This window comes from Pocillopora damicornis, chromosome 13, assembly GCF_964200805.1.
Source record: "Pocillopora damicornis chromosome 13, jaPocDami1.2, whole genome shotgun sequence".
Classification (NCBI taxonomy): domain Eukaryota; kingdom Metazoa; phylum Cnidaria; class Anthozoa; order Scleractinia; family Pocilloporidae; genus Pocillopora; species Pocillopora damicornis.
The window spans coordinates 3,829,892-3,843,506 of record NC_142682.1 but is presented as its reverse complement, the minus strand read 5'-3'; the positions used below and the strand labels follow the sequence as shown (position 1 = coordinate 3,843,506).

The window sequence follows — 13,615 nt, the reverse complement described above, 5'->3', positions numbered from 1 at the left end:
TAAAGATTATCGCATGGAGTGATAATTAACTTTACACAAATCTGGACTTTATGGCTCAGCCACAATGAGCTCTGGGTAGGTTTTTCGGTTTTTGGATCAACTTTGGATCAAAGCTCGCGATTGTAGTAGCCACTTGCGTTCTCATCATAGTGCTTGCTTTTCCTATGGCGCATACTTTGCGCACATACGCAATGGTCGCAGTTGCGCGCGCGTGAATCACAACCCTACAAATTCAGCGAGTGTTCGCGACATTTTCAACTTTCAGATGTTTCAGGATTAGTACTTCGCCGTATTTCGTAAATCGGGCTCAACCGATTTTATTGCAAAGCAAAAAAATACCCACAGTTGATATTGCTGCTCCTAATTGTAAAGCATGAAACTGTACAACTTCTGGCTTCAGAAAACGGCACCAAAAAACACTCACTAACCCCAATTAACATCCAATACTTATCGTTCAAGTGGAACAAGTCGAAGATGGCCATGGGAATAATAAAAACAAACGTTTCAGGGTGTTGTTTGTGTGACTCAACAAGGCATTTCACGTGTAAAGGGGATTGGAAGGCCGGGAGCAATCTATTTTTCGACCTCCATACTCTATGACTTGTCCTTAATAACAATCTCACTCATAACCACACGTTTTGTGGACATCTTATGTGTAACTATAGCCAGCACCTTATTTAATATTACAGTTCCACTGTAGTTAAAAAATGTCCAAGGTATCATCGTGTTATAAATTCAGTGATGTGTACAATTCAAAACAAATAAAGTTATATCACTTTTCTGAATATTTTTCAGAATATGGTCCACCAAAATTAACCCAGCTTTACCCTAGGTTTGGTATAGCAACCCCCTGTTGTAAGTTCATCCTTTTTTCTCCTTTTTTTCTCTGAGCACCAGTAGGTGATTTCTAAAGTAGGAGAAGTCTCTTCTTTCCACCAATGTTCTTGCAATGCATGGAGAGCAAAAATCGACTTGGAGTTTATAATTGCTGCAAGAGAGTCACCCTTCATTTGGCCTCAAAATCACGTACAGCTTTAGTATTACTGAAGCAACACTGATCTAAGAATTCATGGTTCATATTAACAGGCTCATTTACAATTCAGTGGCGACATCTTCTTCGCGCAACGGAATAACTAAAATTTCGTCACCGCGTGTAGCTCGATATCGACGTGACCTGCAATATCTGTGGCATCCAATTCCAATCACTAAACAAAGAAGAACCCCACCGAGACAACTGGCCAGTATCACCAGAATGCCTTGAGTGGACACTGGGGAGAGTAACAATAACAACAATAAATTACGGCTTCGTTCTAACAAAGAGAGAAAAAGGAAAGGGAAGGAGAAGGGGGATGAGGGGGGAGGGGGAGGGGGAGGGGAAAACTTTCAGGCCCCGAGAGAAAGATATGGGGAGAGTCACAACCACTTCATTTGCGCGTACAGAGCAAAATAAATATACGCTCGAGAATCCACCCTTTTGTTGAATGAAAGTTTAAAATCTCCGCCAGATTCTCTCATCCCAAAAAGGGGTCGAAGACCAACCAACGGCGTAGCTAGGTTATTTTTAAAAGGGTGGGGAGGGGGGGAGGGTGGGGGGTTCAGGCAAATAACACTTAGATTCTCCACCCAACGTTATATCTACATTTAGGTTTTGTTTCACCATAAGGGATATTTTTCCTGCCGCGTAGATTCTGCGGATTTGCGCTTTTTCGCCACCTGAATTATATAGGTTGAGCGTTTTGAAATAGTTATATATATAAATATATATCATCTCACAAAGTGGGGGGGAGGGAGGGAGGGGTTAAGGGGTGCACAGGTAACCTTGGACCTCCCCCTGGCTACGTCTCCGCTGTCCGTAAAATACGCAAAACTCAAAACCAAAAGAATTTCCATGCCACACGCACACATGGTACTCAAACTGACCAACTGATTTGTAGCTCGCTTTAAATCCGGGATGTTTCGTCTTTCCAGTGGTAATAAACCGGACCCACATGGTGGAGTCATTTGAGTTTATAACTGGAGGCATCTGTGATCCACAGAATTTTCCAATCAGTGTCCCACCCAGAGACCAGTCGCCATCTCCGACCGCGACGAAATCAGAATGCGAACACTCTGGATTGGTGTCTGTTAGATTAAACGAGTCGAACCACAGTTGGATTTTTCTCAGTTTCCCAGTCTTAATTGTCCAGGTACAGTCAACTGTATACGGCAGATCATACGGCAGAGGGTAATTGTAGCTGGCTAGGGCACCAGTCGCCGACGACAGATCAAAGTCGCGCTTATCGGTCACGCAAGAATAAGGGGCTGGTACTGAAAATACGAAAATAAAAAAATTTTAAATTTTCCTTTCTATAAAGGTAACACTAAAGAGCAATATTAAAATCGAGTGTAGAAGTATCTGGTATTTCATTGTAATGTATTTCCTTTCATCACTGCAGTGCATTACTGTTCCAGAAAAGTGACACAGGCTCTCGACCAATTAGAAGCAAAATCAAAACCAACGTGACTTGGTTGTAAATGTTTTCCCGCGCTTGCGGCCGTATGCATGAATGCACATCAGTTCCTAACGTCTCTTTGTGTAATATTTACCTTCACTCTGTTAGGCTTTAGTGATAAAGGTCAGTATTCACGACCCCTTATTTACAAGCCCCCTAAATATAGGATAATCTCGCTTTTAAGTACATCTTACAAACCGAGTTCGCGGACCGACGCGAAGCGCACAGGCTAACACAGAGCGAAAAAAAACGAGTTTCCGTAACTTACGGTGCAGACCGAGAAATAAGGGTAGCGAGATATTTATGATATCTCTGGGTTCAAATATAGGAGGAATATTTCATATCAAACAAATTATTGAATTTAGCGGGCTGTACAGTGAAATAAAGCCTGCTACATTGACCAATCCTAACGCATGCACTAACTGAGAGATACAATAATGGTTAAGAGGCCGCAAAGATGATTTTCCTTTGCAAATACTGTCTCTTTCGTATTCGCAACTAACACAACATAGAGAAAAATTCAATAGCACTCAATAAATAAAGCCTTACATTGTTTCACTGCTTCAAAACCTGCTCTGAACCGAGGCAAAAACGACCAATCAGCCCTGGGAGACTTGAACCTAACCCAAAGTTGCCGACCGCTAGAGAAGAGCTCTCGTCCATAAAAGACATATTCACAGTATAACTTTAACAAATTGCTGGCTGAACTCCCTCCATCGCGAATTTCAAGGCTAGTGTTCCATTTCCCGCAGTCGCCATCAAACTTGAATAAAATCATGTTGAACCTGACAAAGTGTCTCTCAGGAACTGTGATTGTCCATGTGCACATCATGTCTCTGGGAGGGGTCCCCGGAGGAAACTTGGGCGAAAAAACTTCCCCTTTGCTGCCTGTCATTTGAATAACATTGTCAAATCCATCAAGTTTGCAGGGTCCCACATTCTCTGAAAAAAAGAACAGAAACAATTATAATATTAAAATCAACAATGGCATCAAAAGATGATGTTAATCAGTGAATGGCACAGACATACTCAAAGAAAAAAACTCTGAGTACTGCAAATTAGGAGTCAAACCTACACCTTCTGATTACTACTTCGGACGCTCTATCATTGGACCATGGGAGATTCGTGGAAGGCTACGCCCTTTAACTAGGTCTATGGTGACAAATTTCCTACATGCTGCTAGGATAGGAATATTAATATGTGATGCTTATGCACAATCATGATGTAAATGAAGATGGATGAATGGAGTATGAAATAAGTTTGTCGCACTGGCTATAGTTAAATGGCCTAGCCTGCGATAAGTCCCCTACAGCTCAGTGGGAAGAGCATCCAAAGTACTAATGGAAAGTCAGAGGACTGACTCCTAATGGGAGCACTTCGAGTTCTTTTTCTCTGATTATGTCTGTGTTATTTATATCTTCTTTCACTGGTACACCAGCCTTAAAAATTCACCACCTCTTTTTACACCACCAACAATGGTATTGTTTTCAAAAAAAGTAATAGTATTGTTGATATCCTGGTAACAAGAATTATGGTTAAAAAATAAAACCATTAGTCTGAGGCTCCATTCTTTATGAGGACTCAAAATTTTTTCTTTATCCACACCTCAACCAGACAAAGAAGCTCTTCCTTAAGAAGCAGCAAGCATTGAAAATAGAAATTGGCGACGGAATTCAAAGCAGCTTTCCAAACAAACAGGTTTTCCTTATCTTCTGTAATGACAGCAACACATTCTCGTAAAGTGAATCAACTCATGAAGAAGACTTTCATGGTATTGGATGAAATTTGGGATCAGAACTAGTGGAACATTGATGCCATTTCCTTGCTTTTTGCCACCTATATTCAGTTACGTGATTAATGGTGCATAAGAGAAAATATTTGACCAATTAAAATGAGGGATATCTTGTACATAATGAGCACTTACGGTCAGGAAATGTTATGAAGCTTGCATGGAAGCCTCGGTACATTCCTGCTCTGTCTGTCTCAAAATTTATGTACATTGTTGAGTATTTTGATCGAATAACTCCTGGTAATATTGAACCACAGAAAGTGCCAAGAACAGTGTTACCCGGATTATCAATATAGAGTGTGCCTTCCACAACCTTCACAAAATCTTTTTTACAATTTTGAGAAGGCTCCAAGTTGAATGAGTTAAAAGTTAACTGAATGAGATACCCAGGGGGGGCTGTTATTGTCCAGGTACACTTAGCATCGTTAGGGTAGAGATTGGGAAAGCCATAACTTGCAAATTCACCAGAACTTCTACTCAGCTCTATTTCGTCATCATTGAGACAAGAATCTCCACCAGGAATGGAGCTGACAGCCTCAAAGGTGGCAACAAATCCACCTTTCTTGAATAGTGCAGAGATAAGTAGATTGTGTCCTGATGAGTATACCACCTGATCACTTCTGTATTGATTATTACAGAACTTTTCTAAGAATGTCTGTTTGCCATTTGTCACTTCAGAAACATTTGCATAGTTCTTCTCACATCCAGAGGCTCTGAAACTCCAAAATGTCAGCTTGATAAACTTTCCACCAGAAACTGTGATGTTCCAAACACAAGCAGCTCCTTTGCCCAAGTACATAGGAAATTTCGGAGTAAAAAAACTCATCCCTTCACCTGTCAGGTGCACGGTGGTATTTTTTTCAGGGTTGCATTTTCCATGTGAAACTTAAAAAAAAGCAGAAAGAAAGGACATGTTACAAAATAATCTAGCACCAATGCAACTCCTTAAGTTAAAATTTAACTCTTCATAGGCATCTAAAAGGAAATTCTCCCAACTAAAAAGAATCTATTTCTCCTTCAGCTTTTCCTTTAACTGGTTGTTATATTCAACAATATCCTCCTGTGTTGTAGCATACAATTTTCTTAACACTTTCACTCTCAGGATCTGATTTTCAATTCTCCCCTTTAGCTGCTATACATTTCCTTTTCAATCAGTTAGAGAATTTGGTGTTAGATCAATAATAACATCCTCTACATGATAAGTTTTAATATTCTCATCACCTGTTTGCTGAATGGTGTATGGATATTATAGGGAGAAGTTACCTCCCAATCACTTCTGGGAGTTAAAGGGTTAATTATCAAAACTTATGTTTTAGAAAACAGTAAAACTTAGTTAACAGTCCCTCCAAGAGTGTTGTAGCCTGCAGGGCAGGCATCTTATTGATGCCAGCTAATGTTATAAGCTCGCAATTGTGTATCTGACTGGCCATGTTTGATTTTGGAGTTAGAGTGGACAATGGGGGTAACCTTCATTTCCCTACCCCTACCCCTCTCCTTACTTTTGACCATCAACTGCCCCCTAGCTACAAATTTCTTTCTCTCCCTAGCCTTCTGCTGCCATTAAAATCAAAGATGGTGGCCATAATTTCTGTTAAGAAAATACTGAACACTCACTTGCCAAAATTATGCCTGCTCTGCAGGCAAAGAGTGTTGAGGCACAGTTGGTCCCCACAATGGAAGGGATACTGTCTCAAAATTCATTTTTAACATCGTATTTTACACTGAATCAAACCAGTCTAACAGTCTAACAAGCAAAAAGTGAATTGTATAATATGCCAAACCAAGAATATCTTTGTCCCCACCTGCAGCAGTTACCATCTTGTAAGTTGCAGAAAATCCTGGACCAGTTTTTCCGCGATTTCCTGACACCTTTATCTCAAGCTGCCGTCCAGTTGAGAATATAGTGAATGTAGGCAAATAACCAGATCGCATTATCGAGCGGTAGGCACTCCAATTATCAACAGGATCTTTGATTTCCACTATATCATAATCATTCATTTGAAAACTCAGAAATGTCAAGCAAACCATTTTACCCTCTGGGGCTAGTAACTTCCAGTGGCATTGGCTGATCACCTCATAAGAGTAACCATCTGGATACCCTGGGCTTTCAATGACTCCAGATGAACTTTGCAATAAAATGTTCTTGTTTTGGTCACGAGAATTTGAAGAAGAACAAGACAGCCCTGTTAGAAGAGAAGAATTCACAATACTTAATAATTATAATAGTAATAATAATAATATCACATGCAATTGACACTCCTTCAATTAATCATTTCAGCAGTAATGCAAACTGAAACAAACACTAAATCAACAAAGCTTTTAAAAATAAATGCAGCCAAGGCACTGAAGTCGTGGATATCAATAAAATTAATTTAGTGTGTAGAAGAGTGGAGGGCTTGAATGTAGGACCACCAGATTACAAGCCCAAGGCTGACCTAACTTCTCAGCTCCACAGCCTTGTTATAGCAGTGTTAGGATCACAGATTTTAAGGGTAACTTTGATTGTGAACTGCTAACTTCAAGTAATATTTTTCACTTCAGGAGATTGGTTGTAAAAGTCAGTATTGACACAAGGTAAAAACCACAGTGCTAAGTTTATGTTTGGAGTTCACTCTCTCACATCACATTGTTTAGTTGGTTTTCCATGTCTTGTAGCTTGTAAAGACTTCTCAATTGGATTTCACTGAACTTTGGTAACAGTGCTAAAACTTATCAAAAGTAAATTGTGTTAATTGATTTTTGAATAAATTACCTTCCGTCACTGCTAATTTGCAGAGAAGCAAACAAAACACTGAAAAGAAAAAACATGACACAGTCTACTTATTATTTCTCTAAAAGTTGAGATGTCAACATGACTTGTGTTAGGTAAAGGTTAATCATTGCTTTGAAATATGGCCTCCAATAATTAAAGTGGCACTGAAAAAGCTCAAGGAATACATTTGTAGATAATTCTCACTTCTACCATTACATATTTCCCTATAAATGAGTTTTGAGAATCTTACCTATTTCCAGTATAACTTTTTTTGTTTCAAAATGCTTTTTCTTTTAATAATTCTCATCTACCATCTGCTGGACAGTGTCTCAAATTACATGGGAGATTTTACAAATGTAACAATGAACCAAGTTCCAACAGTGTAAGAAAAACATCCAAGCCCAAGTCTATTAGTCACTTGCACCCCACAATCTAAGGTGAAGTTTCCCTTACAGCCATTGCTGATGAATATCATATTGAATCTTTATCATGAATATAAAACACCCAGCAAGCCTCTGTGAGGTATTAAAGGGGGTAAGTTTCTAAAGAAACTGTGGTGCTGTGTTGGTGGAAGAGTATAACAGGTAATTTAATGTTGACAACTGAGTTAAAAAATTGACCACCGTAAATAGTTTAAAGGCTGATGTTTCAACTGTAAGCCCTTGGTCAGAAGAATTGGAGGAATTGTGGGTTGTGTGTGGATTTATATGTAGAAAATGGAGCTATACTATTGGTGGGAATATGGAAACAAGAAAACAAGAATAAATTAGTTGAATGAAAAGCACTTATTGACACTGTGGGGATTAAGAGTGCCGATTTAGAAAATAAATTTTTGCTCTAGTGTCTTTTGGCCTTCTGAACTGCCTAGATGTAGGAAGAGACCGCAAACTGCCATACGTTGTTTGGAATGATTTAGGGAGATTAAAGTGTCTAGCGACTGATTTGGATGTGTTCTCATCCCATCTCTGGATTTGGATGTGTTCTCATCCCATCTCTGGTTTTATCTCTTCGTTATCCTCCTCACTGGTAGAGGAGGTGTCAGAAAGTTGCCGCAGAGCTTTTTAGCCTGTCAAACAAAAACTGCGCCATCTTTGATGGCCACTCTAATAACTATGTCTCTGCCTTTTTTTAGACTTTTTATAATGCCAAGCACCCTCCTGAAGAGTGGTTGGCACTTCCTCCTCTACTGCATCGGTGCTACCTCCTCTACCAGAGAGGAGCTCACTCAATTCATAGCTGCCGTCAGTCCCTTTGACCCAGCTCTTAAATATCCCTGAGAAATTTCCAACACTTCTTTGGCTTTTCTAGACACCAAAATTTCAATTGAACGCAATGGTTTAAGCATAAGTGTTCACTACAAACCTACAGATTCACATAGTTACTTGTTGTATTCATTTTCACATCCATCACTTGTCAATAATTTTACACCTTTTTCACAGTTTCTTGAACTTTGTCATTTATGTAGTGACAACTCTGATTTTTCTGAAAAAATCAGAGGCAATGGGCCAGTTTTTCAATAAACGTGGCTATCCTGTTTCTGTCGTTCAAGCAGGCCACCATTGTGCACAACAAATTGCTCAACAGTCAGCACTACAAATGGCTGAGAAGGAAAACACTGACTGCATTCCATGCACTCTTACATTTCACCCTCACACCACGCAGTTAAATCTATCATTCTTAAAAAAACTTTAAATTACTTCAAAACAACTCAGAGACTGGTACTATCTTTTCGCAACCTCCAATAATTTCACTCAAATGCGACAAAAACATCGGCAACTTGTTGGTCAGAAGTTCATTTCAAACCAGCGACCAGTCTGCAACTGTCAAATGCACTTGCTCACAATGCAAAACTTGTCCTTTAATTTATAACAAGATCCATTATGATCACTGATCGCTTTACACATACCTCTGCCAATATCATTTACTGCATAACTTGCACTTACTGCAATAAGTAATACATTAGTGAAACAGGAAGACAACTAGGTGACCAATCTCAAGAACACCTTCAAGACATAGAAAGAAATGACAAGGACGCATCCAAACCAGTCGCTAGACACTCAAATCTCTCTAATCACTCTACCCGAGATATGGCAGTTTGCAGCCTTTCCCTGCATCTAGGTAATTCAGAAGGCCGCAAAACAATAGAACAAAAATTTATCTTCCAAATCGGCACTCTTAATCCTGACGGTATCAGCGAGCCCTTTTCATTCAACTAATTTATTCTTGTTTACTTGTCACCATTTTCCCACCAATAGCACGGCTCCATTTTCTGCATACAAACCCACACACAACCCACAATTCCCCCAATCGCTCTGACGAAGGGCTAACGCTCGAAACGTCGGCCTCTAAACTCTTTACGGTGGTAAATTTACGTTTTCAACTCAACTCTAAAATTACCTGTGAAGTATTGTTTTGTACAAAATCTTGCGGAGAGGACGTGTAAAAGTTCGCGTATTTGCTAATAAGATTACTTCCATAAAATTCAGTAACTATGAGAGATATAATCTCTCGTCTACTTCCGTTTAATCGGGGTTATTTCATGCGAGAAAATCTGGGATCCTCTTAACTAAAAGACATGTAAACAAGAAAGTACCCACAGCCGCCAATTCAGCTGTCGTGGCATGTGAATCCGAGCAAAGAAATGTCATTTATATGAAAGGTTACTATGATAGATTCTACGGTAGTTATCTAAAATCATAAACAGTGTTTTTACCCACCTAAAATAAAGGACATTGCTGCTTTCAAAAACTCACAGACGGTGGGAACGCAAAATTCTGCTCTCTTCTCTGTAAAGAAAACCGAAGTCACGCAACCGTTTCTGAGGTCTAAATAGCTCCTCTTTTCGGGTTATGTTCGCGTACTGTTTTCAGGTACGCAAAAAATGCCACTATGCAGTTTCTAAGCTAAGTAGAATAAAGTTATTTTCGTTCTTGACCTTTCACGCTCCCTTAACATGAAACTCATTTACTGAAAGCTAAGCTAAGGCATTTCTTCTGTTCTAAATAGGTGGTATAACAGACCACTAAGTGTCCTCGTCGTGTCGACTGACCAACGCCAATCGTGAATGACTTGAAGTTACCTCTAAACACGTTTTACTTTGTTTTTGCACCCTCAAACCAAGTAAATTTTTATTTCCAAGAATTCTTAGGAAATCTTTTTAATTTTATGGTGAGAAGCATTGTTAGCAGTTAATCTCGCACACAGTTACTACCGTTTAATTGTAACAACCGCTGGGCCGTGGAAGGTCTGGGTACGAGACTATTAAGCAGTAAAACGAACCAAGTAAAGTGAGTGTAAACTGGTTTAAAAACCCTTGAACGAATACAATCAGAGTTCGGAATGGCTATTCAAAAATATGTGTGTTATCCTAATGTTATGGGCTAACGAAACGGTTTGGTATTTTGGAAAAGAAATGGAGAGAAATGTGTTAAAATTAGTTTATGTAATCTATGAAAAAGTTCTAGAGAAGGTTCCTTATGGGCCGCCTATAGTTCCTGGTGTATGTTTACATGAAGTTTACCAATACATTTTCGTAAGGAGTTTTATCGCTAACTCCTCAGGTGAGCAAGATAAAGCGAATGCTTTGTTTTGACTGGCTCTCTGGGTGTGCCAGGTGGTTTCTTAGCGCAAGCTTCTTTGGCAAAACTTTTGGGGTAAGGATTAGGTTTTTAGGTAGTATTTACTGCTAACGGAGTCCGAAAAAATAGACATTGCTTAAAAAATAGAAAACTACGTAGGTTTTTGTCAATTTATCCCGCTTCCTGTGACGACAAAGAGATACCCCCAAGGTATTTCTCTCTCTACGGGAGCGACAAGAAAAGGAAGCTTGACAACGAGTTTGCGGAAAATTTTGAAGTTCAAAACAATGTGCAAACTGAAAATGACTGCGATCACAACGGATGTAACGGGTGAAAAGTTATCACATAAAAGCTTCACAGATTACACTGATGCCCAATTTTTTTTATTTTACATGCATTTCTGCCTTTAATAAATTCATTTGTTTTCATTGGAGGCGGTCGAAATCCTTAAAAGCTGACTCACTTTGTGTCTTAGCTCCTTGAACCGCAGACAATAGAGAAACGGATTTAAAGAAGAATTAAGAAATGCTACAGTCTCTGCTAATGGATAAATAACGTGATCGAAGATATCATCTCTGTCTACTATCATATCCGCCACCGAAGTCAACATAAGAGGTAAATAACAGATAATGAGTACCCCGGAAATTAACAACACTGTGACAGCCATGCGTGTGTCTTGTGAACGGGTCCGTGGGTTGTCGCTTCCCGTCTTACCTTGTCCCTCAGGATTTTCTCGTGTCTTAAAGTCAATGATGACTTGGTTGTGGGAAAGAATCTGTCGTTTGTGAAGTCTCACGATGCGGAAAATTTTGAAGTTCAAAACGATGTTCAAACTGAAAGTAACTGCGATCACAACGGAGGCAACGGGTGAAAAGAACTCGTCGTTTTTCACTCTCACTGCTCTGCATATAACGTTGAACAGAAACCACGAGCCCCAGAAAATAACCACAGTTTTTATGACTCGTTTCTTCGTGGCGCGAGTGATGTACTTGTATGGAAAAACTATAGCAAAGTATCTATCGCAGCACACGAGGGTTAACATTAAAATAGACAGCCCGAGACTGAAGATCTCGGTATATAAGTACGACATAAAAGCCATGCAGGAGAAGTCCAATCTTAATTTACTAACGATGTACACAATGAACGAGGGCTGTACCACCGCACCGACGAGAATGTCTGTTGTAGCAAGCGAAAATATCAGAAGATTCGAGTTAGTTTGAAGACTTGGAAACTTCAGAATAACAGCAAGAACGAGACCATTTCCTGCCACTGCGATTGGCGATAAGAGACCATTTGTGACGCATACACCTACCAAGATGTTATAGATGGTTGGTGTTAGTTTGAAACGTGCCAATTCGTTTGATAAAGTAGAATCGACGCAGAACTTTTCACTTGAGTTCATCTTGCAACAAACAAACATTCATGAGAGGTTTCGATTGTAGACAAAAAATCTTGCACTTAATCGTTTTCAAATAGAAGTCCCTAATTACTAGCCTTTGACGTCTGATTCACAACATAACGTCGTCTGTAGTTACATGTACCATCGTCCATCCAGCCATGACATAACTTGACTTTTTGATTCCGCCTTGCATTTACAAGCGTATCTGTGGCCGACAACTTTTCGTGATTGAAGGAATCTTCACTTGAATGCGCGCTGACAGTGGTCCCTGCCAACAGTACCTCACATGCAAACTCGCACGCTTTCGTTGTAGCCTATTTATGACTCGTTTATACTGCACTTAGCATGGTCTCTGAATGGAGTTTCGAACCCCTACTAAGACTAGATAATCTTAAAAACTATCCACGTCACCACGCTTAATTGCAAAAATTAAGAAACACGAAAAAACCAACAAAGAAAGGTTAGAGAGATGTTCTTATCGCGTAAGAAGGTGCATCGCATAAAAAAAACAGATGGATAAAGAAAACACTCCAGCATTTTTCAAAATTTCATAATGTCCTTGGTAATTTATTCAAGATAAATTTAACGATTCCAACATGATAAGCAGTAAGGTTTAGTTTATCGCATTTGGTGGTTATTAAGCTAAAGTTATTTGAAAGTGAAAAATAATGGAGTGCCTTTTATTATTTTAATCAATTGAGGACTAAATAACAGTTTCACTCAGCCGATGAAATTCAAATTTTTTTTGCTAATAAATGGTAAAACGTGTTAAATGTAAGACCGAGGAAATTGTGTCGATCCAGAGGAAGCGAGGGCCGGTTTTAAAAAAGTGTACACTGAAAATGTACAATTGTGCAAAATACTCTTTTCGAAACTTCCTACAATTAAAATTTCCCCGCCATATATTTCAGGTAGGGGTACGTACACAATGAAATCAATGGTGTATTTCGAAGAGACACTGAATATGTTTTATTTCAATTCAGTGGAAATTACCATTCGCATTTCCTTAAAAATGGTGCAGTAAACACAAAAACCTTTTAAAGAAACCTTCTCTAATATGGATCCAACCTTAGAGGCTTTATTCGCGTACATTCTACAGATTTTACAGTTTCGAACCGGTGGACATTGTAAATGGACAAGAAAGAAAGACATGCAAACAAAGTCCGTTTACAGCCTCCTACAATCGAAATAAAAATGAGTGAGACTCTTCATGCAAACGACAGATTCTTGCCACTGCTAAGTCATCCTTGAAAATCCCAAAGGATTAGCTCCTGCGGGCGCAAACAAGACACAGCGGTCAAACGTAGGGTATGCGTGATGGGATCAGCTATGACTGGTCACACGCCAAGTTTCAACGCGAAATTTCGAGGGAAAACATAAGAAACAAAAAGGGAAACCCCGAGATATTTCGAACAGAAACCTTAGTTGATTAGGTGTGTCCTACACCACATGTTTTCTCTTTTGTGCATGGTGAGGACGGGGCAAGCTAGATCCATTAGCCAATCAGAACCAAATTTCGAACTGATAAGTTTTATTCTTGTCTTATTTCTGACATCAGGCTGCGGTACAGCTTAACATCCATTATAACTGAATGAAAATGAAGTT

At 39.3% G+C, this 13,615-nt stretch overlaps 2 protein-coding genes across 2 annotated transcripts; both read right to left on the bottom strand.

Moving 5' to 3' along the window:
• Positions 1-649: 649 nt before the first annotated feature.
• On the bottom strand, positions 650-7,172 carry LOC113678110 (bone morphogenetic protein 1). Its single transcript, XM_027194978.2, has 6 exons — positions 7,034-7,172; positions 6,084-6,464; positions 4,417-5,166; positions 3,042-3,434; positions 1,921-2,307; positions 650-1,268 (listed from the first exon to the last, which is right to left on the bottom strand). Exons 2-6 carry the CDS (start codon positions 6,307-6,309, stop codon positions 1,093-1,095), a joined length of 1,932 nt encoding a protein of 643 aa, XP_027050779.2. The 5' UTR covers positions 6,310-6,464; positions 7,034-7,172; the 3' UTR covers positions 650-1,092.
• A 3,800-nt stretch (positions 7,173-10,972) lies between these two features.
• LOC113678111 (beta-2 adrenergic receptor) lies at positions 10,973-12,921 on the bottom strand. Its single transcript, XM_027194980.2, has one exon. It carries the CDS (start codon positions 12,029-12,031, stop codon positions 11,027-11,029), a length of 1,005 nt encoding a protein of 334 aa, XP_027050781.2. The 5' UTR covers positions 12,032-12,921; the 3' UTR covers positions 10,973-11,026.
• Positions 12,922-13,615: the final 694 nt, after the last annotated feature.